At 36.1% G+C, this 17923-nt stretch overlaps 2 protein-coding genes across 2 annotated transcripts in view; one reads left to right on the top strand and one right to left on the bottom strand.

The window, feature by feature from the left end:
- Nucleotides 1–5436: 5436 nt before the first annotated feature.
- On the bottom strand, nucleotides 5437–10971 carry LOC113234561. The gene is made up of 5 exons (XM_026469905.1): nucleotides 10903–10971; nucleotides 10685–10829; nucleotides 9673–9763; nucleotides 6697–6815; nucleotides 5437–5841 (listed from the first exon to the last, which is right to left on the bottom strand). Exons 2-5 carry the CDS (start codon nucleotides 10821–10823, stop codon nucleotides 5669–5671), a joined length of 522 nt encoding a protein of 173 aa, XP_026325690.1. The 5' UTR covers nucleotides 10824–10829; nucleotides 10903–10971; the 3' UTR covers nucleotides 5437–5668.
- Nucleotides 10972–12273: 1302 nt separating this feature from the next.
- Nucleotides 12274–17923, top strand: part of LOC113234392 — a 61372-nt gene continuing 55722 nt past the window's right edge. The window contains exons 1-2 of the mRNA XM_026469702.1: nucleotides 12274–12281; nucleotides 12607–12700. Of these exons, the coding sequence (XP_026325487.1) occupies nucleotides 12274–12281; nucleotides 12607–12700 (102 nt within the window). The remainder of the gene's footprint in view (nucleotides 12282–12606; nucleotides 12701–17923) is intronic.

Genomic DNA, 17923 nt, shown 5'->3' with positions numbered 1-17923 from the left:
GGCGAGAGATGTCGCTATTCACTGTATTAATTAAATTTTTATTGAATCTCTGGGGATTGCTCTTTTCAAATAAACTTAAATGCTTGAAATAAACTTTGAATCAAATTATATAAGATCTTATGTGAAATCATGTGGAAAGCAATAAAGGTATGAATATGAATGACTCTCTTCCCATTCAGTAGAGTACACCCTCTCGAATCGAATGATTATTATATGGGAACAGCTTGGAACCATTCGCCATGTCCATATCAAAATATATTAATCCCCGTCCCTTTTGCGGTATTTATCATAATGTCAGAGAGGGCTGGGCAGAAATGCTCCATGGAACCTATGGATTGGTTATCACAATCGAGTATATAACCAGAAATAGAGATGAAATGTTATTTAATTTGTTTAGAAACTATTCTGCCATATCATTACTGTGACAACTGCGCTCCGATTGGCCAGCCCGAATTCGAAACAATTGACAGGTGTCGTCAATTGTTTCACATTGACGACACCGAATCGACCAGTTAACTTGAGCTTTGCTGTAATGGCCGAAAATTGCAAAATTACATATTTAATTACTGAAATGTGATTCCGTTTCTTTTTTTAATTAGACGTTTTGCTGTTTTTCCCCACACCACCGAATGGAACAGCACGCCATTGTTAGAGATATTATCTTTATTACAATAAACACAGAATATTTTTGGAATATACGGAGACGTACACACAGGTCAGTTGTTGGGCTGTCTTTATTTCAGTGCAAACGAGAGTTGATATTTATAAGAGCTGTATCGCTAATGTGTTACCAGGAATGTATGGCCCTTATTTCGTCTCTATTTCTGGTTATATACTCGATGGTTATCATTCAGATCATTCGAATACGAAAATTAGTAAGTTACTAATTTGTTATTCGAATGACAGGATTAGTGATTACTAATGAGTCGAATATCATTCGCAATCGCGAATGGCTAACTGACTTAACTTCATAATTAATTTTTATTAGTTATACGCACGACTGCACTCTAGACTATTATAACATCCTGCGTATCACTTAAAAATAAGAATATAATAATGCACACTCTTATAGCCCGTACTCCCGAGACCCTGTATCGCGGGTGCCATGGACTTGCACACACACATAGACAACCACTAATTATACTCAAACTCACGAGAGAAATAATCTCAGTACAGAGTACTAAAAAAACCGACCTCAAAAATTCGTGGAATTACATCTATTTGCCAAGTTTTTAACCGACTTCAAAAAAGGAGGAGGTTCTCAATTCGACTGTATGTTCTTTTTTTTTCTTTTTTTTTGTATGTGTGTTACGCGATAACTCCGGTATTTGTGAACCGATTTTCATGATTCTTTTTTTGTTGGAAAGGGGGTACTTCCATAGTGGACCCATTTCATTTTGAAGAAAATCATCCACCGCAGAGGGTGGCTGTTCACGCATGAAGATTCATTTTTATAAATAGCGCCTAACTTTAATTTAGGAGCAATTACTTTTAGCAATCATTTAGTTGATTTTGCTATTTCTCCAATTCAAGGCGTTTTTCTCTCGATATACTTTGAGTAGTGTTGTAGTGAGAACCTATTTTTATTATCTCCAGTATCAAGTCCTGTATAGTGGCGAACTAGGGGATATTTCAATGAAACTTAGCAAATAGACGTAATTCCACGTACTTTTGAGGTCGGTTTTTTTAGTACTCTGTACTGAGATTATATTGAAATCGATTATTGGAAAGGGCGCGAAACCAGATTGATCCCCTAGTTTGCCATCCTTAGAAGTGGAATATTTTCTTCAAATTTAAATGGGACCACTACCGAGGTATCCTCTTTCCAACAAAAAAAAGCATCATCAACATCGGTTCACAAATACCGGAGGTATCGCAAAACATACATGAACAAATAGAGTCGAATTGAGAACCACCTACTTTTTCTGAAGTCGGTTAATAAATGTAGGCCATACAAATAATTCTCCCGGCCTTCTTGAGTGGCAGACCAGCATGGCAACCGTTCGGCCACGGGGGCGGTTAATGAAGCAGAGCATACTGAGTGACGGGGCTGTCAGGGCTCTGGCGCGATGTTTCCGTCGAGTCATCGCCGCGGAAGCTCATGACCAACGACCACGGATTGACTTGAAACATGTCGAGCAAAAATTCGACTTAAATACGTGAGTTTAACGTTACTTTAGTTAATATGGTACACAATATAATAATAATGTAAATGGAGAATAAATTATAATTATTGTTTTGGATATATATTTTAGATTCTCGCCTATCCCAAGGCCTAAAAGATTAATTTTGAAATCGGAGTGGCGGTATTCCCCGACAATGGCACAGTCGGCCGGGGTCAGGGACTCAGATTCAAGAACCGGCGAACAATACGTGCCGTATCGAGGAGGACCGCATTTGTACTGGAAGCGACACGCCACAGAAATCCAACCGCCTCAAGCTGCGAACAAGGCAACCTGTAGTACTGGTGCTGTAGTGCATCCGGGGCAGCTCACCTAAGGCACTAGCCTTACAGGGAACCGGATGAGTCCGTGGAAACAGGCTGATCTGGGGTTAGAACCTGACCTAGATGGTCCCTGCGCGGGCATGCTAGCGCATATGTCATAGTGCCCTTCCCGTAAACGTCGGTAGGGAGAGAAAGTATAACCAAAACTAATGTAGAAAGTTAGCAAGGCTGACTGGCATTAACCAATTTGCGGGCAAAACAATTGGAATTATTTATTTATTAATATTATTATATATCTAAGTCTCATGATAGTTTTCTATTTAAAATATGTTTTGCTCCTGCAGTTATATTGTAGCTCTTATGTACGACGGGCTTAAAATTAAATCAATTTCTTCATCCAACCGCATCTTACTTCACAAAAGAAAGCGTGCTTTTTTTTAAGGTCATTGAGGTGCTTTTTATACATAGGAATCAATATTTATAGTTAAAAGGCAACGTTGAAAGTTATATTTACTTAATAATCCTAAGTTTTAAAATGGTTTCAAAAAAACAATAAAATACAAATACTCTTGGTTCTTGGTTAAAACTGTGTTGCCCGAATGGAGTTTACATTTCTATTTAAATTTCAATAATCAAATAAATGACGTAGTATCGGTCATTCTCGAGTTAGAGGTAATTGTTTAATTTATTGTTAAATATTAATTAATATTCGAGTATAGTATATACTTGAACACTTAAATAATAATAAAAATGACCAATATTGGTATTTTAGATTTAACTTATTTAAAAAAAAAAACAATTAAACGTCGTTCTGTTAAAAGACATAAAACAGAAACATGTTCGTATTAAAAACCTACGGTTTTTTTTTTCAATATCTAAAAGTCAAATTTAGAATTAAAAGTTTCAGCAGGTATGGTCAAGGCTTAAAGAAGAGATATGCTGGATATCAAATTAATTTTACTAACAAATGTCACAGGTAAAGAATACTATAACATTTTATATCAAATAACGGAAGGAACTAGCTCGAATTCAATTTTATTCCCGTACTAATACGGTTTATTATGTTTGGTCGATTGGCAGGGACACTGGCTTCATTTCGTACGTATTTAGTTTACTTAATTTGTTTCACAATTATATGTATGTATATAATCTGTATAATTATTTATCACGCTTATAGACACCCCGTGCTCTGTTTTTATTTTAATGTATAAATCGAGGATAACTGTTACTGGCTTTGTAATATGTAATTATTTTTTTGTAACCTATCATTATTGCTGTTGTTATCCCAAATAAATAAATAAATAAATAAATTTCAGAATTTATTTTTTCACAAACGAAATTTAAGCCATTTGAGAAATGTATATCGTATAGTATACATGTTCTATTTAGTTCAGTTGACATAAAAAAAAATCATTGGTAAAATTTCGAGGTAAGTGTTTTTCCTATCGTGAAAAATTTTTAGGAATAATGTTTTCACACCATATAGTAATCAGTTTACGTCCTCAATTTTACTATATATTTCTTCACGTTCAACACGTTCACTGTTGTGCGGAATCAACCAAAGCCATTTGATGTTGCATAGACTTGAGGGACATTGCTACTGGGCCCGTTACCCTCAGACATAAAGTTGACAAGACAAACATAAGCAACAATTACTAGCTTATTATTAGTATTTGTTGCTTATGTCAAATTTTAGTCGCTTAGTGCCTAAATGTCTAGTTATTTTAATTTTGATTTTTGTTGTACGTAACATGTAACATATTTATTATTTGAATTGTGGTGTTCCATATTATGACGGGCCATGACAGAATAACAGCGAGGGCTATGTAATCTACATAATCCTCACAGGCTGAGTCATGGAACCTTTTGACATGCTTTTATTTTTCTTTTATTTTTTTAAATATTTTATTATTGTGTATGCTTCTTTTTTTATTTTAATTGAATTTATTTTTATTAATTTTTTGTTTGAAATTTATGCATGTCAAATAAAGCCTATTTTTTTTAAGTCCCATATCTCTAGTTTCATCAGCACCCTTACCCTTCAAAGCTGGAACGCAGTAATGCTCACATTACTGCTTCGCAGTAGAATGCTCTCGTCATATCGTTTAATGAATGTTAATCATCCATTCTCAATCGGCTACGATTTACAGCGTCAGAAATCGATTTAGCAAATTGTGTAAAATGCTATAGTATCTGCATTATCTGTGGTACTTGAAATTACTAATTTCTAGATTTTAAAACTTTCGTTGTTATCACTAGTTACAGGTTTGTTACCAACGGTATGACTTTAGTGTGGTCTTATCAAGGTATGACTTTAGCGTGGTATGTCGGGAAAAAGTGGGTAACGCCGCGAGATGTTAGGCGTCGACAATACAAGAGAGTAGACAGATGTAGCTTTCGTTTATATTTTTTTTTTGCATACCTGTAACTAATGATAATTTTTTAAACATATCTTACTGTTAACGTGAAATGTCAAAATTGCCGCCAATTTATTTTTTCTTATTTTTCTTTGTTTTTCGCGGTTAACTAAGCACAAGATGTTTTGACTTGCTTTTAAAACAAGGAAACTTATAATATCATAGTAATGAAATTAAACTTAAAAAAAAAATTGATATCCGCTTATCTCTGTCAATGAGTAATAGAAATAATGGAGCGTTTTCATTTGCAAACTACTTGCACACAAATATATTGCTAATGAAAATGGAAGTAAGTTACCTTATTCCTGCACGAACCCAATGATAGTTAAAATGTGGAAAAGAGCTGGGCTTGTGTGGAGTGGATTTTTTTAGTAGGCAGATTTTAGGATTGAGTTTCATATTATCGTATGGACGTTGAATCATTTGAAGTTCTAACAGTATTCTGAATGTTATTGCAGGGTCATTCAATAGACGTTTTTTAAAATTTTGGAAAGAGCACATCATGTATGTTTTTCTTGTGATACTAATAATAATAAATTTACTTTATTTCGGACAAATATCCATATTGCGTATTATATTCTGCATTGTGTTTAAGCTAAAATATAGAAACTTTCAACTGGTGAACATGGTAGCATATTGAAACCGCCTGCCTGCTAAAAAACGCCATACTTCAAATCTACGACATATGAACTTGTATACAAGTAGCCAAGCCAATGCAAACACTCCTATGGTCTTTTTTTTAAATCTACGGGCACAAACCTACACAGCCAGCAATATATTTTCCACGCAACTGGCAACCCCAGGATCAGACGTGTTTATTCTTATTGTAGCCAGCCTTCCGTCTTTTGAAGTTCCCCATTTGTCTTAAAATTTGTGTGTTCTCATCTTCCACTTCGACAGCCATGCCGGAGGTGCCAGGCACGGTGCCCCAAATTTTTAGTTTTGTTGGCAAGTAAATTAATCCTAAAAGAGTTATAGCTGAAAAAAAAAAAGAATATTACTATGCAGTACTTTTTCAATATACTGTTTTGTTAAAGTCAACAATGAGAGAAAATTTAAACATAATGTTGAGTCTCAATAGAAAGTCAGCGGAGTGCCAGAGAGGGAGTGTCGTTCATTCATCCATTCAATCACTAACTATCAATGTTCATCATTATCATCATCATCATATTAGCAGGAAGACGTTCACTGCTGAACATAGGCCTCCCCCGCAGATTTCCAAACTAGTCGATCAGACGCGATGTGCATCCATCGGTTACCTTACCAGGTCATCCGTCCATCTAGTAGGGGGCCGTCCCACTGAACGCCTTCCGGTTCATGGTCTCCATTCCAGAACCTTTCTACCCCGACGGCCGTCAGTTTTTTGTGCTATGTCGGTGACTTACGTTCTTCTACGGATCTCCTCATTTCGGATTCGATCACGTAGAGAATTGCCGAGCATTGCCCTCTCCTTAGGTCGTGACTTTGAGCATTGTTACGATGCCCATAGTAAGTGACCACGTCTCAGACCCGTCGTTATCGCTGGCAACACGGACTGTTCGAAAACTTTTGTCTTCAAAGACTGTGGTATTGCGGACGATCAATGTTGCCTTATTAAAACTACCACGGAAATGAATATCTTAATTTTTATCTCGTTTAATCAACAATTTAGCTTTCAAATTAAATATAATATATAATATTAGTGAATTACACAATCTAAGTGCCACTGACTCGCCATAAGACCAAACATACAAAATCCTACCAATAACACTAACTTGGAGCCTTAATAATTTAATTGTTACTTTTCGTTTGGGTTACAACAATAAACATTATGAAAATAAAATCACTACTCACTGTTCAAAATGCAAGGGAACACAACATAGAAGTTGAGTGTGGTGGAATGAAAGTACAGCGCTTCGCTGAAGTAGAGTATTATTGAAAGCACTAGAGACCAATAGCCCATTGACACGACCCTGAAAAATAACCAGAAAACGTTTGTCATACCAAAGTATAAAGCTCGGTACAGGTTATTTGTAACGCAACACGAACATCTATGGACAGTACCCGCTCATGCTGCGTGTTTCGAACTACGAACACCCGTTCCCGGGTCTTTCGCGAACACACAATTTAGTTGCGAATGGACGTCCATACATATCACTGCAATTTGGCACTTGTTTTTTTTTTAGAGAACTAAGTAAACAGTCGAATCATCGTCGTTCAGCTATTGACCGCTAGATGTCAGCACATTGAATTTCAATATAATCGAAACGTCGTGACTTGCAATAAGTTATTGAACTTTCAACGATATGTCGACAGTGTAAAATTTAAATTATATTAACAGTGTTTATAAATTATGAACGAATGTGTGAGTTGTGGTGATCAACAGCAGTTCTGATAGTAATCAAGGTTTCATGCACTTCCATTGTTTTTTTTTCTTCCATGTATGACACAGATCTGTTTATGGTGCTAGGTCTCATTACAGATGATCACATAATAATACGAAAAAAATCTCAAGATCTGAGTTGCTAGCTGAAACCTAGAGCTTATTACTTAGCATGGAACTATATCACATGCAATGTGTGATAAACCTCCCCGTGATATACACACATCAAAAAAAGTTTGCGATCACTTCGAAAAACTGAAATCTTTTTTGTTACTGTAGATTATATTATGATTTTTTCTTCTTTTTAGATTCTTTATTTAAAAATAAATTAGAACATAAAACAATGACCCCGTTCAATTGTTTTTTCATATAAAAAGGCTTTCAGTCCTAGCTTACGCTCATTCAGAAATCTGATTTAGTCAATTATAAGCGATTCAAGATATTTTTCGCGGAAAGTTGTGATTGAAAAAATGCCAAGAGGATTATCAGAGGTTTTACGAGCTAGAATAGTCACTTTGAGGGAAGAAGGATACACCACGAGAGTAATAGCACACAGACTTGCTATACCCCAATCCTGTGTCGTGGCTACGTTGCAGAGGTATCACGGAATGGGGAATTTAGCTGACCGACCCCGCAGCGGTCGCCCAACTGTTTTGACAGCTGCCCAAAAGCGCTATATTAGATTGCTGGCAGCCCGTGATACAACAATCAACGCCACTAAAATAAAAGCAGAAGTCAGGGCCGCCTCTGGGCTTGAAGTTAGCACGCAGACCGTTCGCAATTGCTTGCACCAGGCTGGATTACGAGCACGGAGGTCTTGGCGAGCTCCGCTCAATTCCCGGCAACGTCAACAACGAAGATTGCAGTGGGCTAGACTTCGGCAAAATGAAGAAGGTGAGGACGAAAACATTTGGCAAAACTGTCTCTTCGTTGACGAATCCCGAATCAGCACTCATCCAGATAACCGACGTGTCCGTGTCTGGAGAAGACCAGGCGACCGTGAAAGACAAAGAACTGCCACTGGAACAGTTCAGCAAGGCGGAAAATCGGTGTCCTTTTGGGGTGGCATTATGATTGGAGCTACAACGCCTTTGATCCCGTATCGGGGCTTCATGACAGCAGACATGTACAAAGCAGTTGCTATTGATGATATAGTCAGACCATTCCGAGTAAACCATGGGCACCAATTTGTAGTGGTCGATGATAATGCGCCCGCACATCGAGCTCAACGAGTCAATGCTGCTCTTCAAGAATACGATATCACACGATTAGACTGGCCTGCCGGCTCGCCCGACTTAAACCCAATAGAGCACGCGTGGGATGCTCTTAAACGAGCAGTATGGAACCGTGAGCCACGTCCCCAGACAGTTCCAGAGCTCAGGGAAGCCGCTATTGAAGAATGGGATAGGTTACCCCAGGAAATGCTGGATAACTTGATCCTCAGCATGCCCAGGAGGATCTTCGCATGTATTCGAGCCAGGGGAGGAGTTATTTTATATTGAATTCACACCTTTTAATAATAAATTGTTGTTTAAGTTTAATTAAACAGTCTTTTTCTTTCTATGAAATTTCTATCACTATTACATTATGATTAATGGCTCAATTTTTTAAAATAAATAATAAAAAATAGTTTTATATTTTAATTTCAAACAGGGTATTCCTATTTAAAGAAAGCATACAACATAGATTTTTTCTTGATAAAGTTAAATTTAAAGAATTATAGGAGCTTATGCTATTGATCGCAAACTTTTTTTGATGTGTGTACTTGTTTAAGTTGATAAAGCTATGTTGCCATTATTAAAATTTATTTTTTTATTGCGAATACCGAATCGGTAAGATACCGCACTTGAATCATTCGTTTTTTTGTTCACTTGGTAATACAAAAGAATGAAGAAAAAATCGTCGCCGCGAAAACGACGAAAGTAAAAATTTTTGTAGTTCAAGTTTTACATAATTTTACATTACATTACTTATTTTTTACGCATTTCTGTTTAATCTGATGTATTGAACGGTATTAAAAATGTTCTCCTTACCTTTTTCCAATAATTTACATTGTGACAATTTGATTTTATTATTCATTTTGTATCTTGTTTGTCACACAAAATTTTTACATTGATAAAATTACTGTGCAGAACTGTCAAAGTATTTAAAAATCAGCTGTGACCTTGTGGCCATGTCAGGCACTGCATTATTCTTATATTCAGTCTTTGGTTGCGGCGCGCGAGCTGCGACATAAATGTGACATCACGATGCTCGCCATGTTAGCTATTGTGTTGAAATTTTAAAATTTCGGTTTTATCACTCAAATTTGACAGCTAAATATGGATATAACAGTTTTATCGTGGTGGCATGCAACAGGGGCAGATGGTCTAATTACATACTTGTACACCATCAACTTGGTGTGTGGTGCAACTGGAGATCATTATTAAATTTATTAATATACTCACGGTCTATAATGTATGTAGAGAGTGCAATGTATGAGGGCCAGTGCTTTTAAAACTGAGTACATCCCCAACATGCGAGACAGCGTAAAGTCGCCTGAAATTATAAAACATCATTTATCTCTCCCATTATTAATAACATACATTGTTTCAATTGAAATTCTAGTGACGAGTTTTTCAAGCTTATCATTCTCTTCACATCTTCCAACATTATAAATAACACAGAACGAACGTAGTTTATTTTGAACCAAGTTTAAAAAAGGAGGAGGTTCTCAATTCATCTGTACTTTTCTTATGTCTATGTTACGCAATTACTCTGGCTGATTTTCATGTTTCTAACGGAGGCAAATTAGATGTATTCAGTTTTTTGGATTCCACACACTTTCCGTAAATCAATTTCAATAAAACTTTGCAAATCAATGTGATTTCGCAAACTTTTAAAGATGGTTTTTTTAAAATAATTAACTTAGTTATTTTTACTTATGTGCTTGAGTTAAAGTTAAATACAAATACAAAAATCCTTTACTGCCACAATGACACTTTTTGGACTTAAATAACATGTTAAGCCAAGACTTAAACAAACAATAAACGGTACGCCATACATGTCAGAGGGCAAAATGAGATGTTTCAGCTCGAGCTGCCTGGAACCACTGTTGTCGCAGACAGCGCTGTTTTTCAGCCACCTCCTTGTACCTAAAGTCTTGGGCGAGCTTAAAAGCAATGAGTAAAGTTAAACCTTAGACGTATTGCATGATTCCCATAAATTTCAACTGCATAGAAATATCAAAACAGCTTGAACTGAAATGCAGTCAAACAACAGTTCGAGCAGTGTGTGCAAATGCATAGGTACTGGCTGGAAATTAGTTGTACTAGTCGTGACGCAATCAAATTGCCATTGGCGGGAAGTTATGTCTACTATCCAAATTGCAAAATAACAGATTGCAGCGCGTGTGTTCTGTCACTTACTATAAAGGTATATCTCGTAGCACATTACAATAAATTTAAGTTTAAAACTTACCATCCAAATGCTCATCACCGTTATGGCTCAAAAACGATCTCCTCTCAATATAAGACCGGCCGGCGGTCCCCAAATCCATAAATGCAACAAATGCAATCCAACCACGAAAAGCGTATAAAACTTTATTTTGCACCGCCATTTCTCTCTAAAATCGCATAAGTATTACCATATACATAGATTATACTACATTTAATCTAGTTATCTCTAGTTATACCTACTTTTCAGCACTAATTTTAGCCGCAAACACCAAAATAAACATAAAAAAAGTTCGTCCAATTACCCGGGTTAATTATGTATAATTTAATTATATAGCGTGTGTTTCTGAGTCGTAACTAACGCGCTAATGGTTCAGAGTGCATCGCACTGCGGCATTTTGCCTGCAATAGGTACTTTTCATATAAAAATATATTATAATTAGATGCGAATAAAATCCACGAAACGCGAAAATCCGAACTAGAATATCACCATAGATGTCATAAATGACGTTCGACCGCTTTTAGGTAAGAAAAAATACAAAGTATGATAATAAGGAATAAAGCAAATGTATATCGTTCTCTCTTTTCTTCAAACTTAAACACACATGTACCAGTACATTAAGTGCAAATTTCTGTTGCCATTACAAAAATAATTTAAATATGTAATGTCTTATGTCTTTTGTTGTTAGAAATTAGGCCAGAGAACAAATTAGCTGTGTGTTATGTAAGGCGAAACTTTGTACATTATATTCTCTCTTTTATTCTCATTATCTTACTCAATATTACTAATGTTAGAAAAAGATAGAATAAACAGAGTCAATTCTACAAAAACCGAAATTTGAAAATTACGTGGCCGTAAAAAAAACAAAAATAAATTCGCGCCTTTTATGAAAAACTTCACGGAGTTCCCATAAAATTATGAGTTTATGCGAAAAGACTATTCATTAACATAAAAATAAAGAGCCTGGGATGGACGAGTATATTTGTAAGTATTTTACAACTAACGAGTTACAAACTCGTTTTTACTTAATATAATTTTGTTTCACATACACATTCATTCAAATTTAATATCCTCGATGATAATTTTGTATAATGTTGATACTTTCATTGCATCTATACCTTTTTAAAATGCGGTAGTAATGGTAAACGCAAAACTACAACTGATATGAATTCGGTTACTTGTTGGGGGGCTAGTAATATTAAGGTAGTATTCCAGAACTCTACTCAATACTCGAGTCAGGACTTGAGTATTGCAGTGACCACTGAAAATCATACTCAAGTCCTTGCCATTAGGGTCGTATTTCCAGTGCTTGAAATCATACTCAAGTCCTGACTTGAGCATTGAGCAGAATTCTGGAATACGACCCTTAGTTGTTTAGTACTATAGATATCCAAGGATCCTTATTTAAGTAACCGATTTTTATGTAAATAGTCTCGAATAAAATAATAATTATCGGTGGCTCTTCTATAGGTTTTTTGATAATCTTAGATAATATCGTAGTATAACTTAAATGAAATTTGTATATGATTATTTATATTGAACAGATTGTGTCTTCTGCAACGACTTGGTTTTTGAATATTGCTCCATTCATGGACCGCTTCTTATTATTCCCGATGACAAGGTTTGTTTGACCATGTGTGTAACTTTTTAAATTACTATAATCTGATAAAATCCAGCAAACTACAATGGGAAAAGCACTAAAAGTCATGTAAAAAAAACATTTGTAGATACCCTAAGGTCATGTAGAATATTATGGCGCTAAATTTGAATGCGATATTTTCATGCGCGCGCCGGGCGTTTTTGTGATCATAGGAACAACGTTAATTACTTCATCTATTATGTTACATATGTTGGGGTTGATAAAACTTATAACGAAGGGCGATTTGTTTATTGATTTATTTACGTTGAACAATTTTTGTCATTATCGCTTGGCCACTCTCAAACAGGTACAAGGAAAAACTGATTTACCTGCCTTTGTACCACGTGCGGCCCTCACCATTCCGCATGTATTTCTGCATCTCGCAACATCAATCATTCCAGGTAAAGCATATTTTGAGAGTCGAATGCTTAAGTCTATCTGAACCCCGATTTAGAACTCTTCGATATTTTAACCGAATTGTTCGATCTGCTCAAAACATTCGAGTTGAACGTTCGATTTGGATACGATATCGTTATCGAACAGCGTTTACGAGTAAAGGACTACACACACACATCAGGGCCGTGTCCGGGACGCCGACCCGAACACGGACATATGTGAACCAGTTCATATAAAATATACGCAACGATATTTTTTTGAACCCCTAATGCAGCACGGCCCGGATATGTGTGGATAGACCTTTAGTCGGTGAAATAGATTATAAGAAAAATGAAAATCCCTTTACATATAAATTTTTCAGACTTTAAAAGCTTAAAATATAGGAATGCATAAGTTTTACATTAAAATAAATTAATAAAATTGGACAAAATCCAGACTTTATTTAAAATAATAAGAGATTTCCATATTACATTCTTTCTTGTTAGTAATGTATCTTTAGTTATTGTAATTTGTGTGTCCGTTATAATTAAAGTAAAATAAATATATAAATAAAAAATAACAATTCTTTGTAAACAGTAAGATATTCGATATTTGTGTTCTGAATAACGTTCGTAGCCTTTGCCGGTCGAGAAGCTCGAGTAATCGTACGGGTGTGGCGTCATTTCGGTTCGGTTTCGAATACGACAGTTCGACGTTCAATTCGGGTGTTTATTCACAAATAAAAATGAAAAGAAATCGTACGATATCAAATCGAATCGGTCGACAATCGAGTTATCTTAAGGTTCTGAATCGACCCCCAGTAAGCGTTATAAAGTTTTAAGCCAAAGTCCACTACCACGTCTTGTGGTCTTGACTTGATTAAGGGTCGAAATACAATACCCCCCAGTAAGCGTTATAAAGTTTTAAGCCAAAGTCCACTACCACGTCTTGTGGTCTTGACTTGATTAAGGGTCGAAATACAATACTGTGAATCGGCGCGATACGAATACGCAACGCAGAAAACTGCGATGTGCGACTTTCTACGAGCATTAACCGTATAGAACGTATTTTTTAAATAACTCGTCCTTTTGTATTTGGACCCTAAGGCAGTCACTATATTTACCGAACCGCAATCGCCTTAAGTCTATTATATCATTAGTATAGCATTAGAGGTCCTTGTGAATGAGTTCATTCAGTGTATTACTGCCACCTTACCTATTTCTGCCGCCAAGCAGTAATGTCAGTATTACTGTGTTCCGGTTTTGCTGGTGAAATTACAGGGACATGGACCTTATAAACTTGTGTCTCAGGGTGACGGGCGTAGTGGCAGTGCCCCTCAGATCTTTGCAATTTAAAGCTCTGAGTGGCATCAAGCTCACGACTTGTTCGTCCCGAAAAATCAGAAAAAGCTTTATGACCGAGAAATAAGATTGAAGATGTTGTTGAAATCGAACGACGCGACTCGACACAGGCAAAACGTTTTATACCGGTCTTATTGTAAGGAAATTAAACTTTTTCTGGCCGGCTTAAGTACATTCCGAGTTGATAAGTATGGTCACTACTATTGTTTTTAACTAGATTTTGTTGCAGTCTGAACTGTGATCTAAAACCCTCTGTGCACAGAACACTGTCTTGAGTTCTGTGGTAGAGCATAATATAGAGTTGAATTAAAGGGTTTTTCATATTAAAGACTTTTTTCTAAAACTAGGTGCAGGGTTAGGAGTGTTCTCCACGCTAACTCTACCACAAGGTGTTCGTTTTGGTCCATACAAAGGCGAAAAATCTTTAGAGACCAACTCTTTTTATTGTTGGCAGGTAGGTGAACAAGATTTTCTTCATTGCCTTTAAATGTTTAATAATGTTCTATTGACTGCGCATTGTATCGATAACCGTATTAATAATATTTTTTTAAAACTATGAATTTCCAAAATTTTCGTTAATTATTTTCTATGTCTATTTTTAAGCACCGTCAAGATATCCCATCAAAATACTTTATATTAAGACACTAATAAATAAATTCTAACTATCTCTATTAAAAAACGAAACAAATGACGAAATATTTAAAAAACTAAAATGATTTATTATTAAATAATGTTATTTTAATATTGTTGAATTTCTGATCGAAAGCTTCTAACCTAAAGAAACAGTTGAAAACGGCCCACTCATATAGCGTCGTATTCCAAAACTCTACTCAATGCTTAAGTCGGGACTTGGGTATGATTTCAAGCACTGGAAATACGACCGTAATGGCAAGGACTTGAGTATGATTTCAAGCACTGGAAATGCGACTTGAGTATGATTTCTAGTGCTTTAAATCATACTCAAGTCCTGACTTGAGCATTGAGTAGAGTTTTGGAATACGACTCTTACTCTCATCCTAGTTTGTTGTGTCCGAAAGGGTGAAGATGTGATTATTTTACTATGTGTAACCACCTAAGTGTTGGTGGTACACTCGACACAGCCAGCTTGAAAACTACGCTACGCTTTCTGTCACCATTTAAGTAACTTGCTAGGCCACATGTCGTCTTGTGGTTGTATGTGTGTTAAAGGGGAAAAAAAACTATTTTTCAGGTTCAAGGCCCGAATAACAGACACGTGATAAACGCAGCGGACACTAACAAATCCAATTGGTTGAGATACGTAAATTGTGCTCGCCATTGGCACGAACAGAATCTCGTCGCTTATCAATATAAAGGACAGGTTTATTACAGGTACAACTGTCATCATTTTTCACATGTATGTGGCAGGATGTTGTTATATATACACCTATACCCTTTAGACAGATCATGTTACAAAAAAAAAAAAAGAACTAGTAGAAATAAAATTTAAAAAATACTAGTGTGTGACACGGTAACTGTTATAGGCAGGCGTATTGCTTATCATCAGAGCAGGCACACGACTTACTTGTTCGTTCTGTCACTTAAGAGGGAGCATGCCAAAAGAGTTTTGACGTTGGCTCCGCCCACATTTGTGAGACAAATATATGCCTGAAGTTCGCGTGACATGCGACAGTAGATGTTGAATTTTGCGCATTAAAAGTACCAAATTCGTTTTAGCGAAATAACTCTAAAACTAAAGGGATTAAAAAAAAATCCGTAGTGACAGTTCTCGATCATGCATAAATATAATTAATTATCTAATTTTTGTCCTAATAACCTGTAGCATTTCGAGGATAAATCGAAAAAATGTGAAAATTAGAGGTCATTTCGTGATTTTTATCTATCGAGGAAACTTTATTATTTTATATTTCTGATTAGTATCTATGCTTGAATATATCATGTAGTTACTCATACAATATTTTATTTTTAACTTTAAAGTGGATATAGGTTCTAAAATCAAATCGAAGATTAGGAATTTTTCCTCTGCTCCCTCTTAATATTCATTAAAAAAATTAAGTACATTTTTGGAGCATCAAAGTTATATGAAAACACTCTTATGATTACTATTGAGTGCCGTACAATCAAGTAATTGGACCTACTTAAAATTACGCATCTAATCTCTTTTTACAGAACAATAAAAATAATTCCAAAATACACGGAGTTAATGGTATTCTATGGCAGTGAATTTGCACACACGCTTAACATTGACTTGATGAAGTATAATACAAATTTTGAAAAGAAAGAGAATACAGGCGGTAAGTATAAAATTTCTCTTGTTTAATTCACACTTTCACGATTATAACAATCCATTTTTTAGTCCATTGTCTTAGAGTTTATTATGACTGGAAAACCAACAGTCCAACCTGGACGGACGGTAGCCTTCTTTGGTATACCGATGGGTCTATGATGGGACCCAACGTAAGCTGCGGTATACACGGCGTGAGACCCAGGCTCAGCTATTAGCTGAATTTGGGACGACACTCCTTTATCTTTCAGGCCGAAATGTACGCCATAATTGCTTGTGCGGATTTAAACCTGAAGAGAGGCTACGTTAACAAGTATATTTACATAAACTCAGATAGTCAAGCCGCTCTACATGCACTAACCTCTGTCACCCAAACATCGAGGATTGTAGAGAACTGTGTGACTACACTGAATGCTCTCGGGGAAAGGAATAAAGTGGTCCTGCGCTGGGTTTCACGTCCCTGACGTCAAGGGAAATGAGGCAGCAGACGAACTGGCAAAGGCTGGTGCTAGGGAAACCGTTATTGGACCCGAACCCTTTATAGGGGTAGCATACAGCCTGGCAAAGCTCACTCTGCAGAACGAGAGCATACACGTCTCCCGAGAAGTGTGGCTACAGAGTAAAGGTCTTGAACATTCAAAAGCCCTGATAGCTGCCTACAGTGCCACACACTGTAGAGAAGCTCTGTCATTAGACAGGAATGGCATCAGAATGCTCACTAGACTTCTTAACAGGATATTGAGGCGTGAACAAGCACATGTCAAATATTGGGCGGAAAGGGAATAGAGAGTGTAGATTCTGCCACGAGGCGGATGAAACTCCTGCTCATCTTCTCACCCAATGTTATCCCCTGATAGGCGTACGAAGCTCCATACTGGGAAGGCACATGCCACAACCAGAGGACATTAAATCTGTCGGAGCCAGAAAAGTCCTTTACTTCTTCAATGCTATCGGCCTTGGCTCCGAACTGTAATTAGTGGTGATCACTATTAGTGTTGTTCAAAAACTTTCTTTTTCTTAGGTGAAAAAAAAAACAATAAAATAAAACATGAAAGAAATCGTTTTTTTTCTGGAGTACGTTTTTTTCTAAAAGTATGAAAATCAAAATATGACAATAGTATTTTTTTTACTACATTTCTTCTTTTGTTGTTAGTATTCTTTTCTTCATAGATAAATTGCTCATAATAAATGGGCAACACTCATAGTGTTGTCAATATGTGGCGAACATGGTGGCGAATTGCCAAATAGCAATTTCAACTCGGTTGGGCATTTTATGGGATTGACGCTATGTGGGGAAAATGCGGGAATTCTAACATTTTACCTTTTTATAAATCTATCGATTGCTGTTACTTTGATGATTACTGATAAAAACACTAAAATTTATTTATCTAAGAGAGATATCGATATTTTTTTCCACATCGCACATATCCCTTATATAGCAATATTTACATAGAATTATTAGCAAGCTGCTTATATAAAATTATTCGGTAGGATTTGAATGAAGGAAACGAAGACATAAAATTTTGATGACATTACAAGTGTAACAGTAGTAACACCACAAAAGAAGATTAAATTTTTGTTATAATTATCATGGTAATTGATTTTAATAAACATGTTATATATTA

This window comes from Hyposmocoma kahamanoa, unplaced genomic scaffold (genome assembly GCF_003589595.1).
Source record: "Hyposmocoma kahamanoa isolate Upper Pololo Valley unplaced genomic scaffold, ASM358959v1 84, whole genome shotgun sequence".
Taxonomy (NCBI): domain Eukaryota; kingdom Metazoa; phylum Arthropoda; class Insecta; order Lepidoptera; family Cosmopterigidae; genus Hyposmocoma; species Hyposmocoma kahamanoa.
This window is presented reverse-complemented; position numbering and strand designations above follow the sequence as displayed.

Excerpts from the sequence above, each read along its gene's own strand:
- LOC113234561 (XM_026469905.1), bottom strand. The coding sequence starts at position 10,823 with ATGGCGGTGCAAAATAAAGTTTTATACGCTTTTCGTGGTTGGATTGCA. Across the intron at positions 9,764-10,684 it reads CGGTGATGAGCATTTGGATG|GCGACTTTACGCTGTCTCGC; the intron begins GTAAGTTTTAAA and ends TTATAATTTCAG. Across the intron at positions 5,842-6,696 it reads GTTCCCTTGCATTTTGAACA|CTATAACTCTTTTAGGATTA; the intron begins GTGAGTAGTGAT and ends TTTTTTTTTCAG.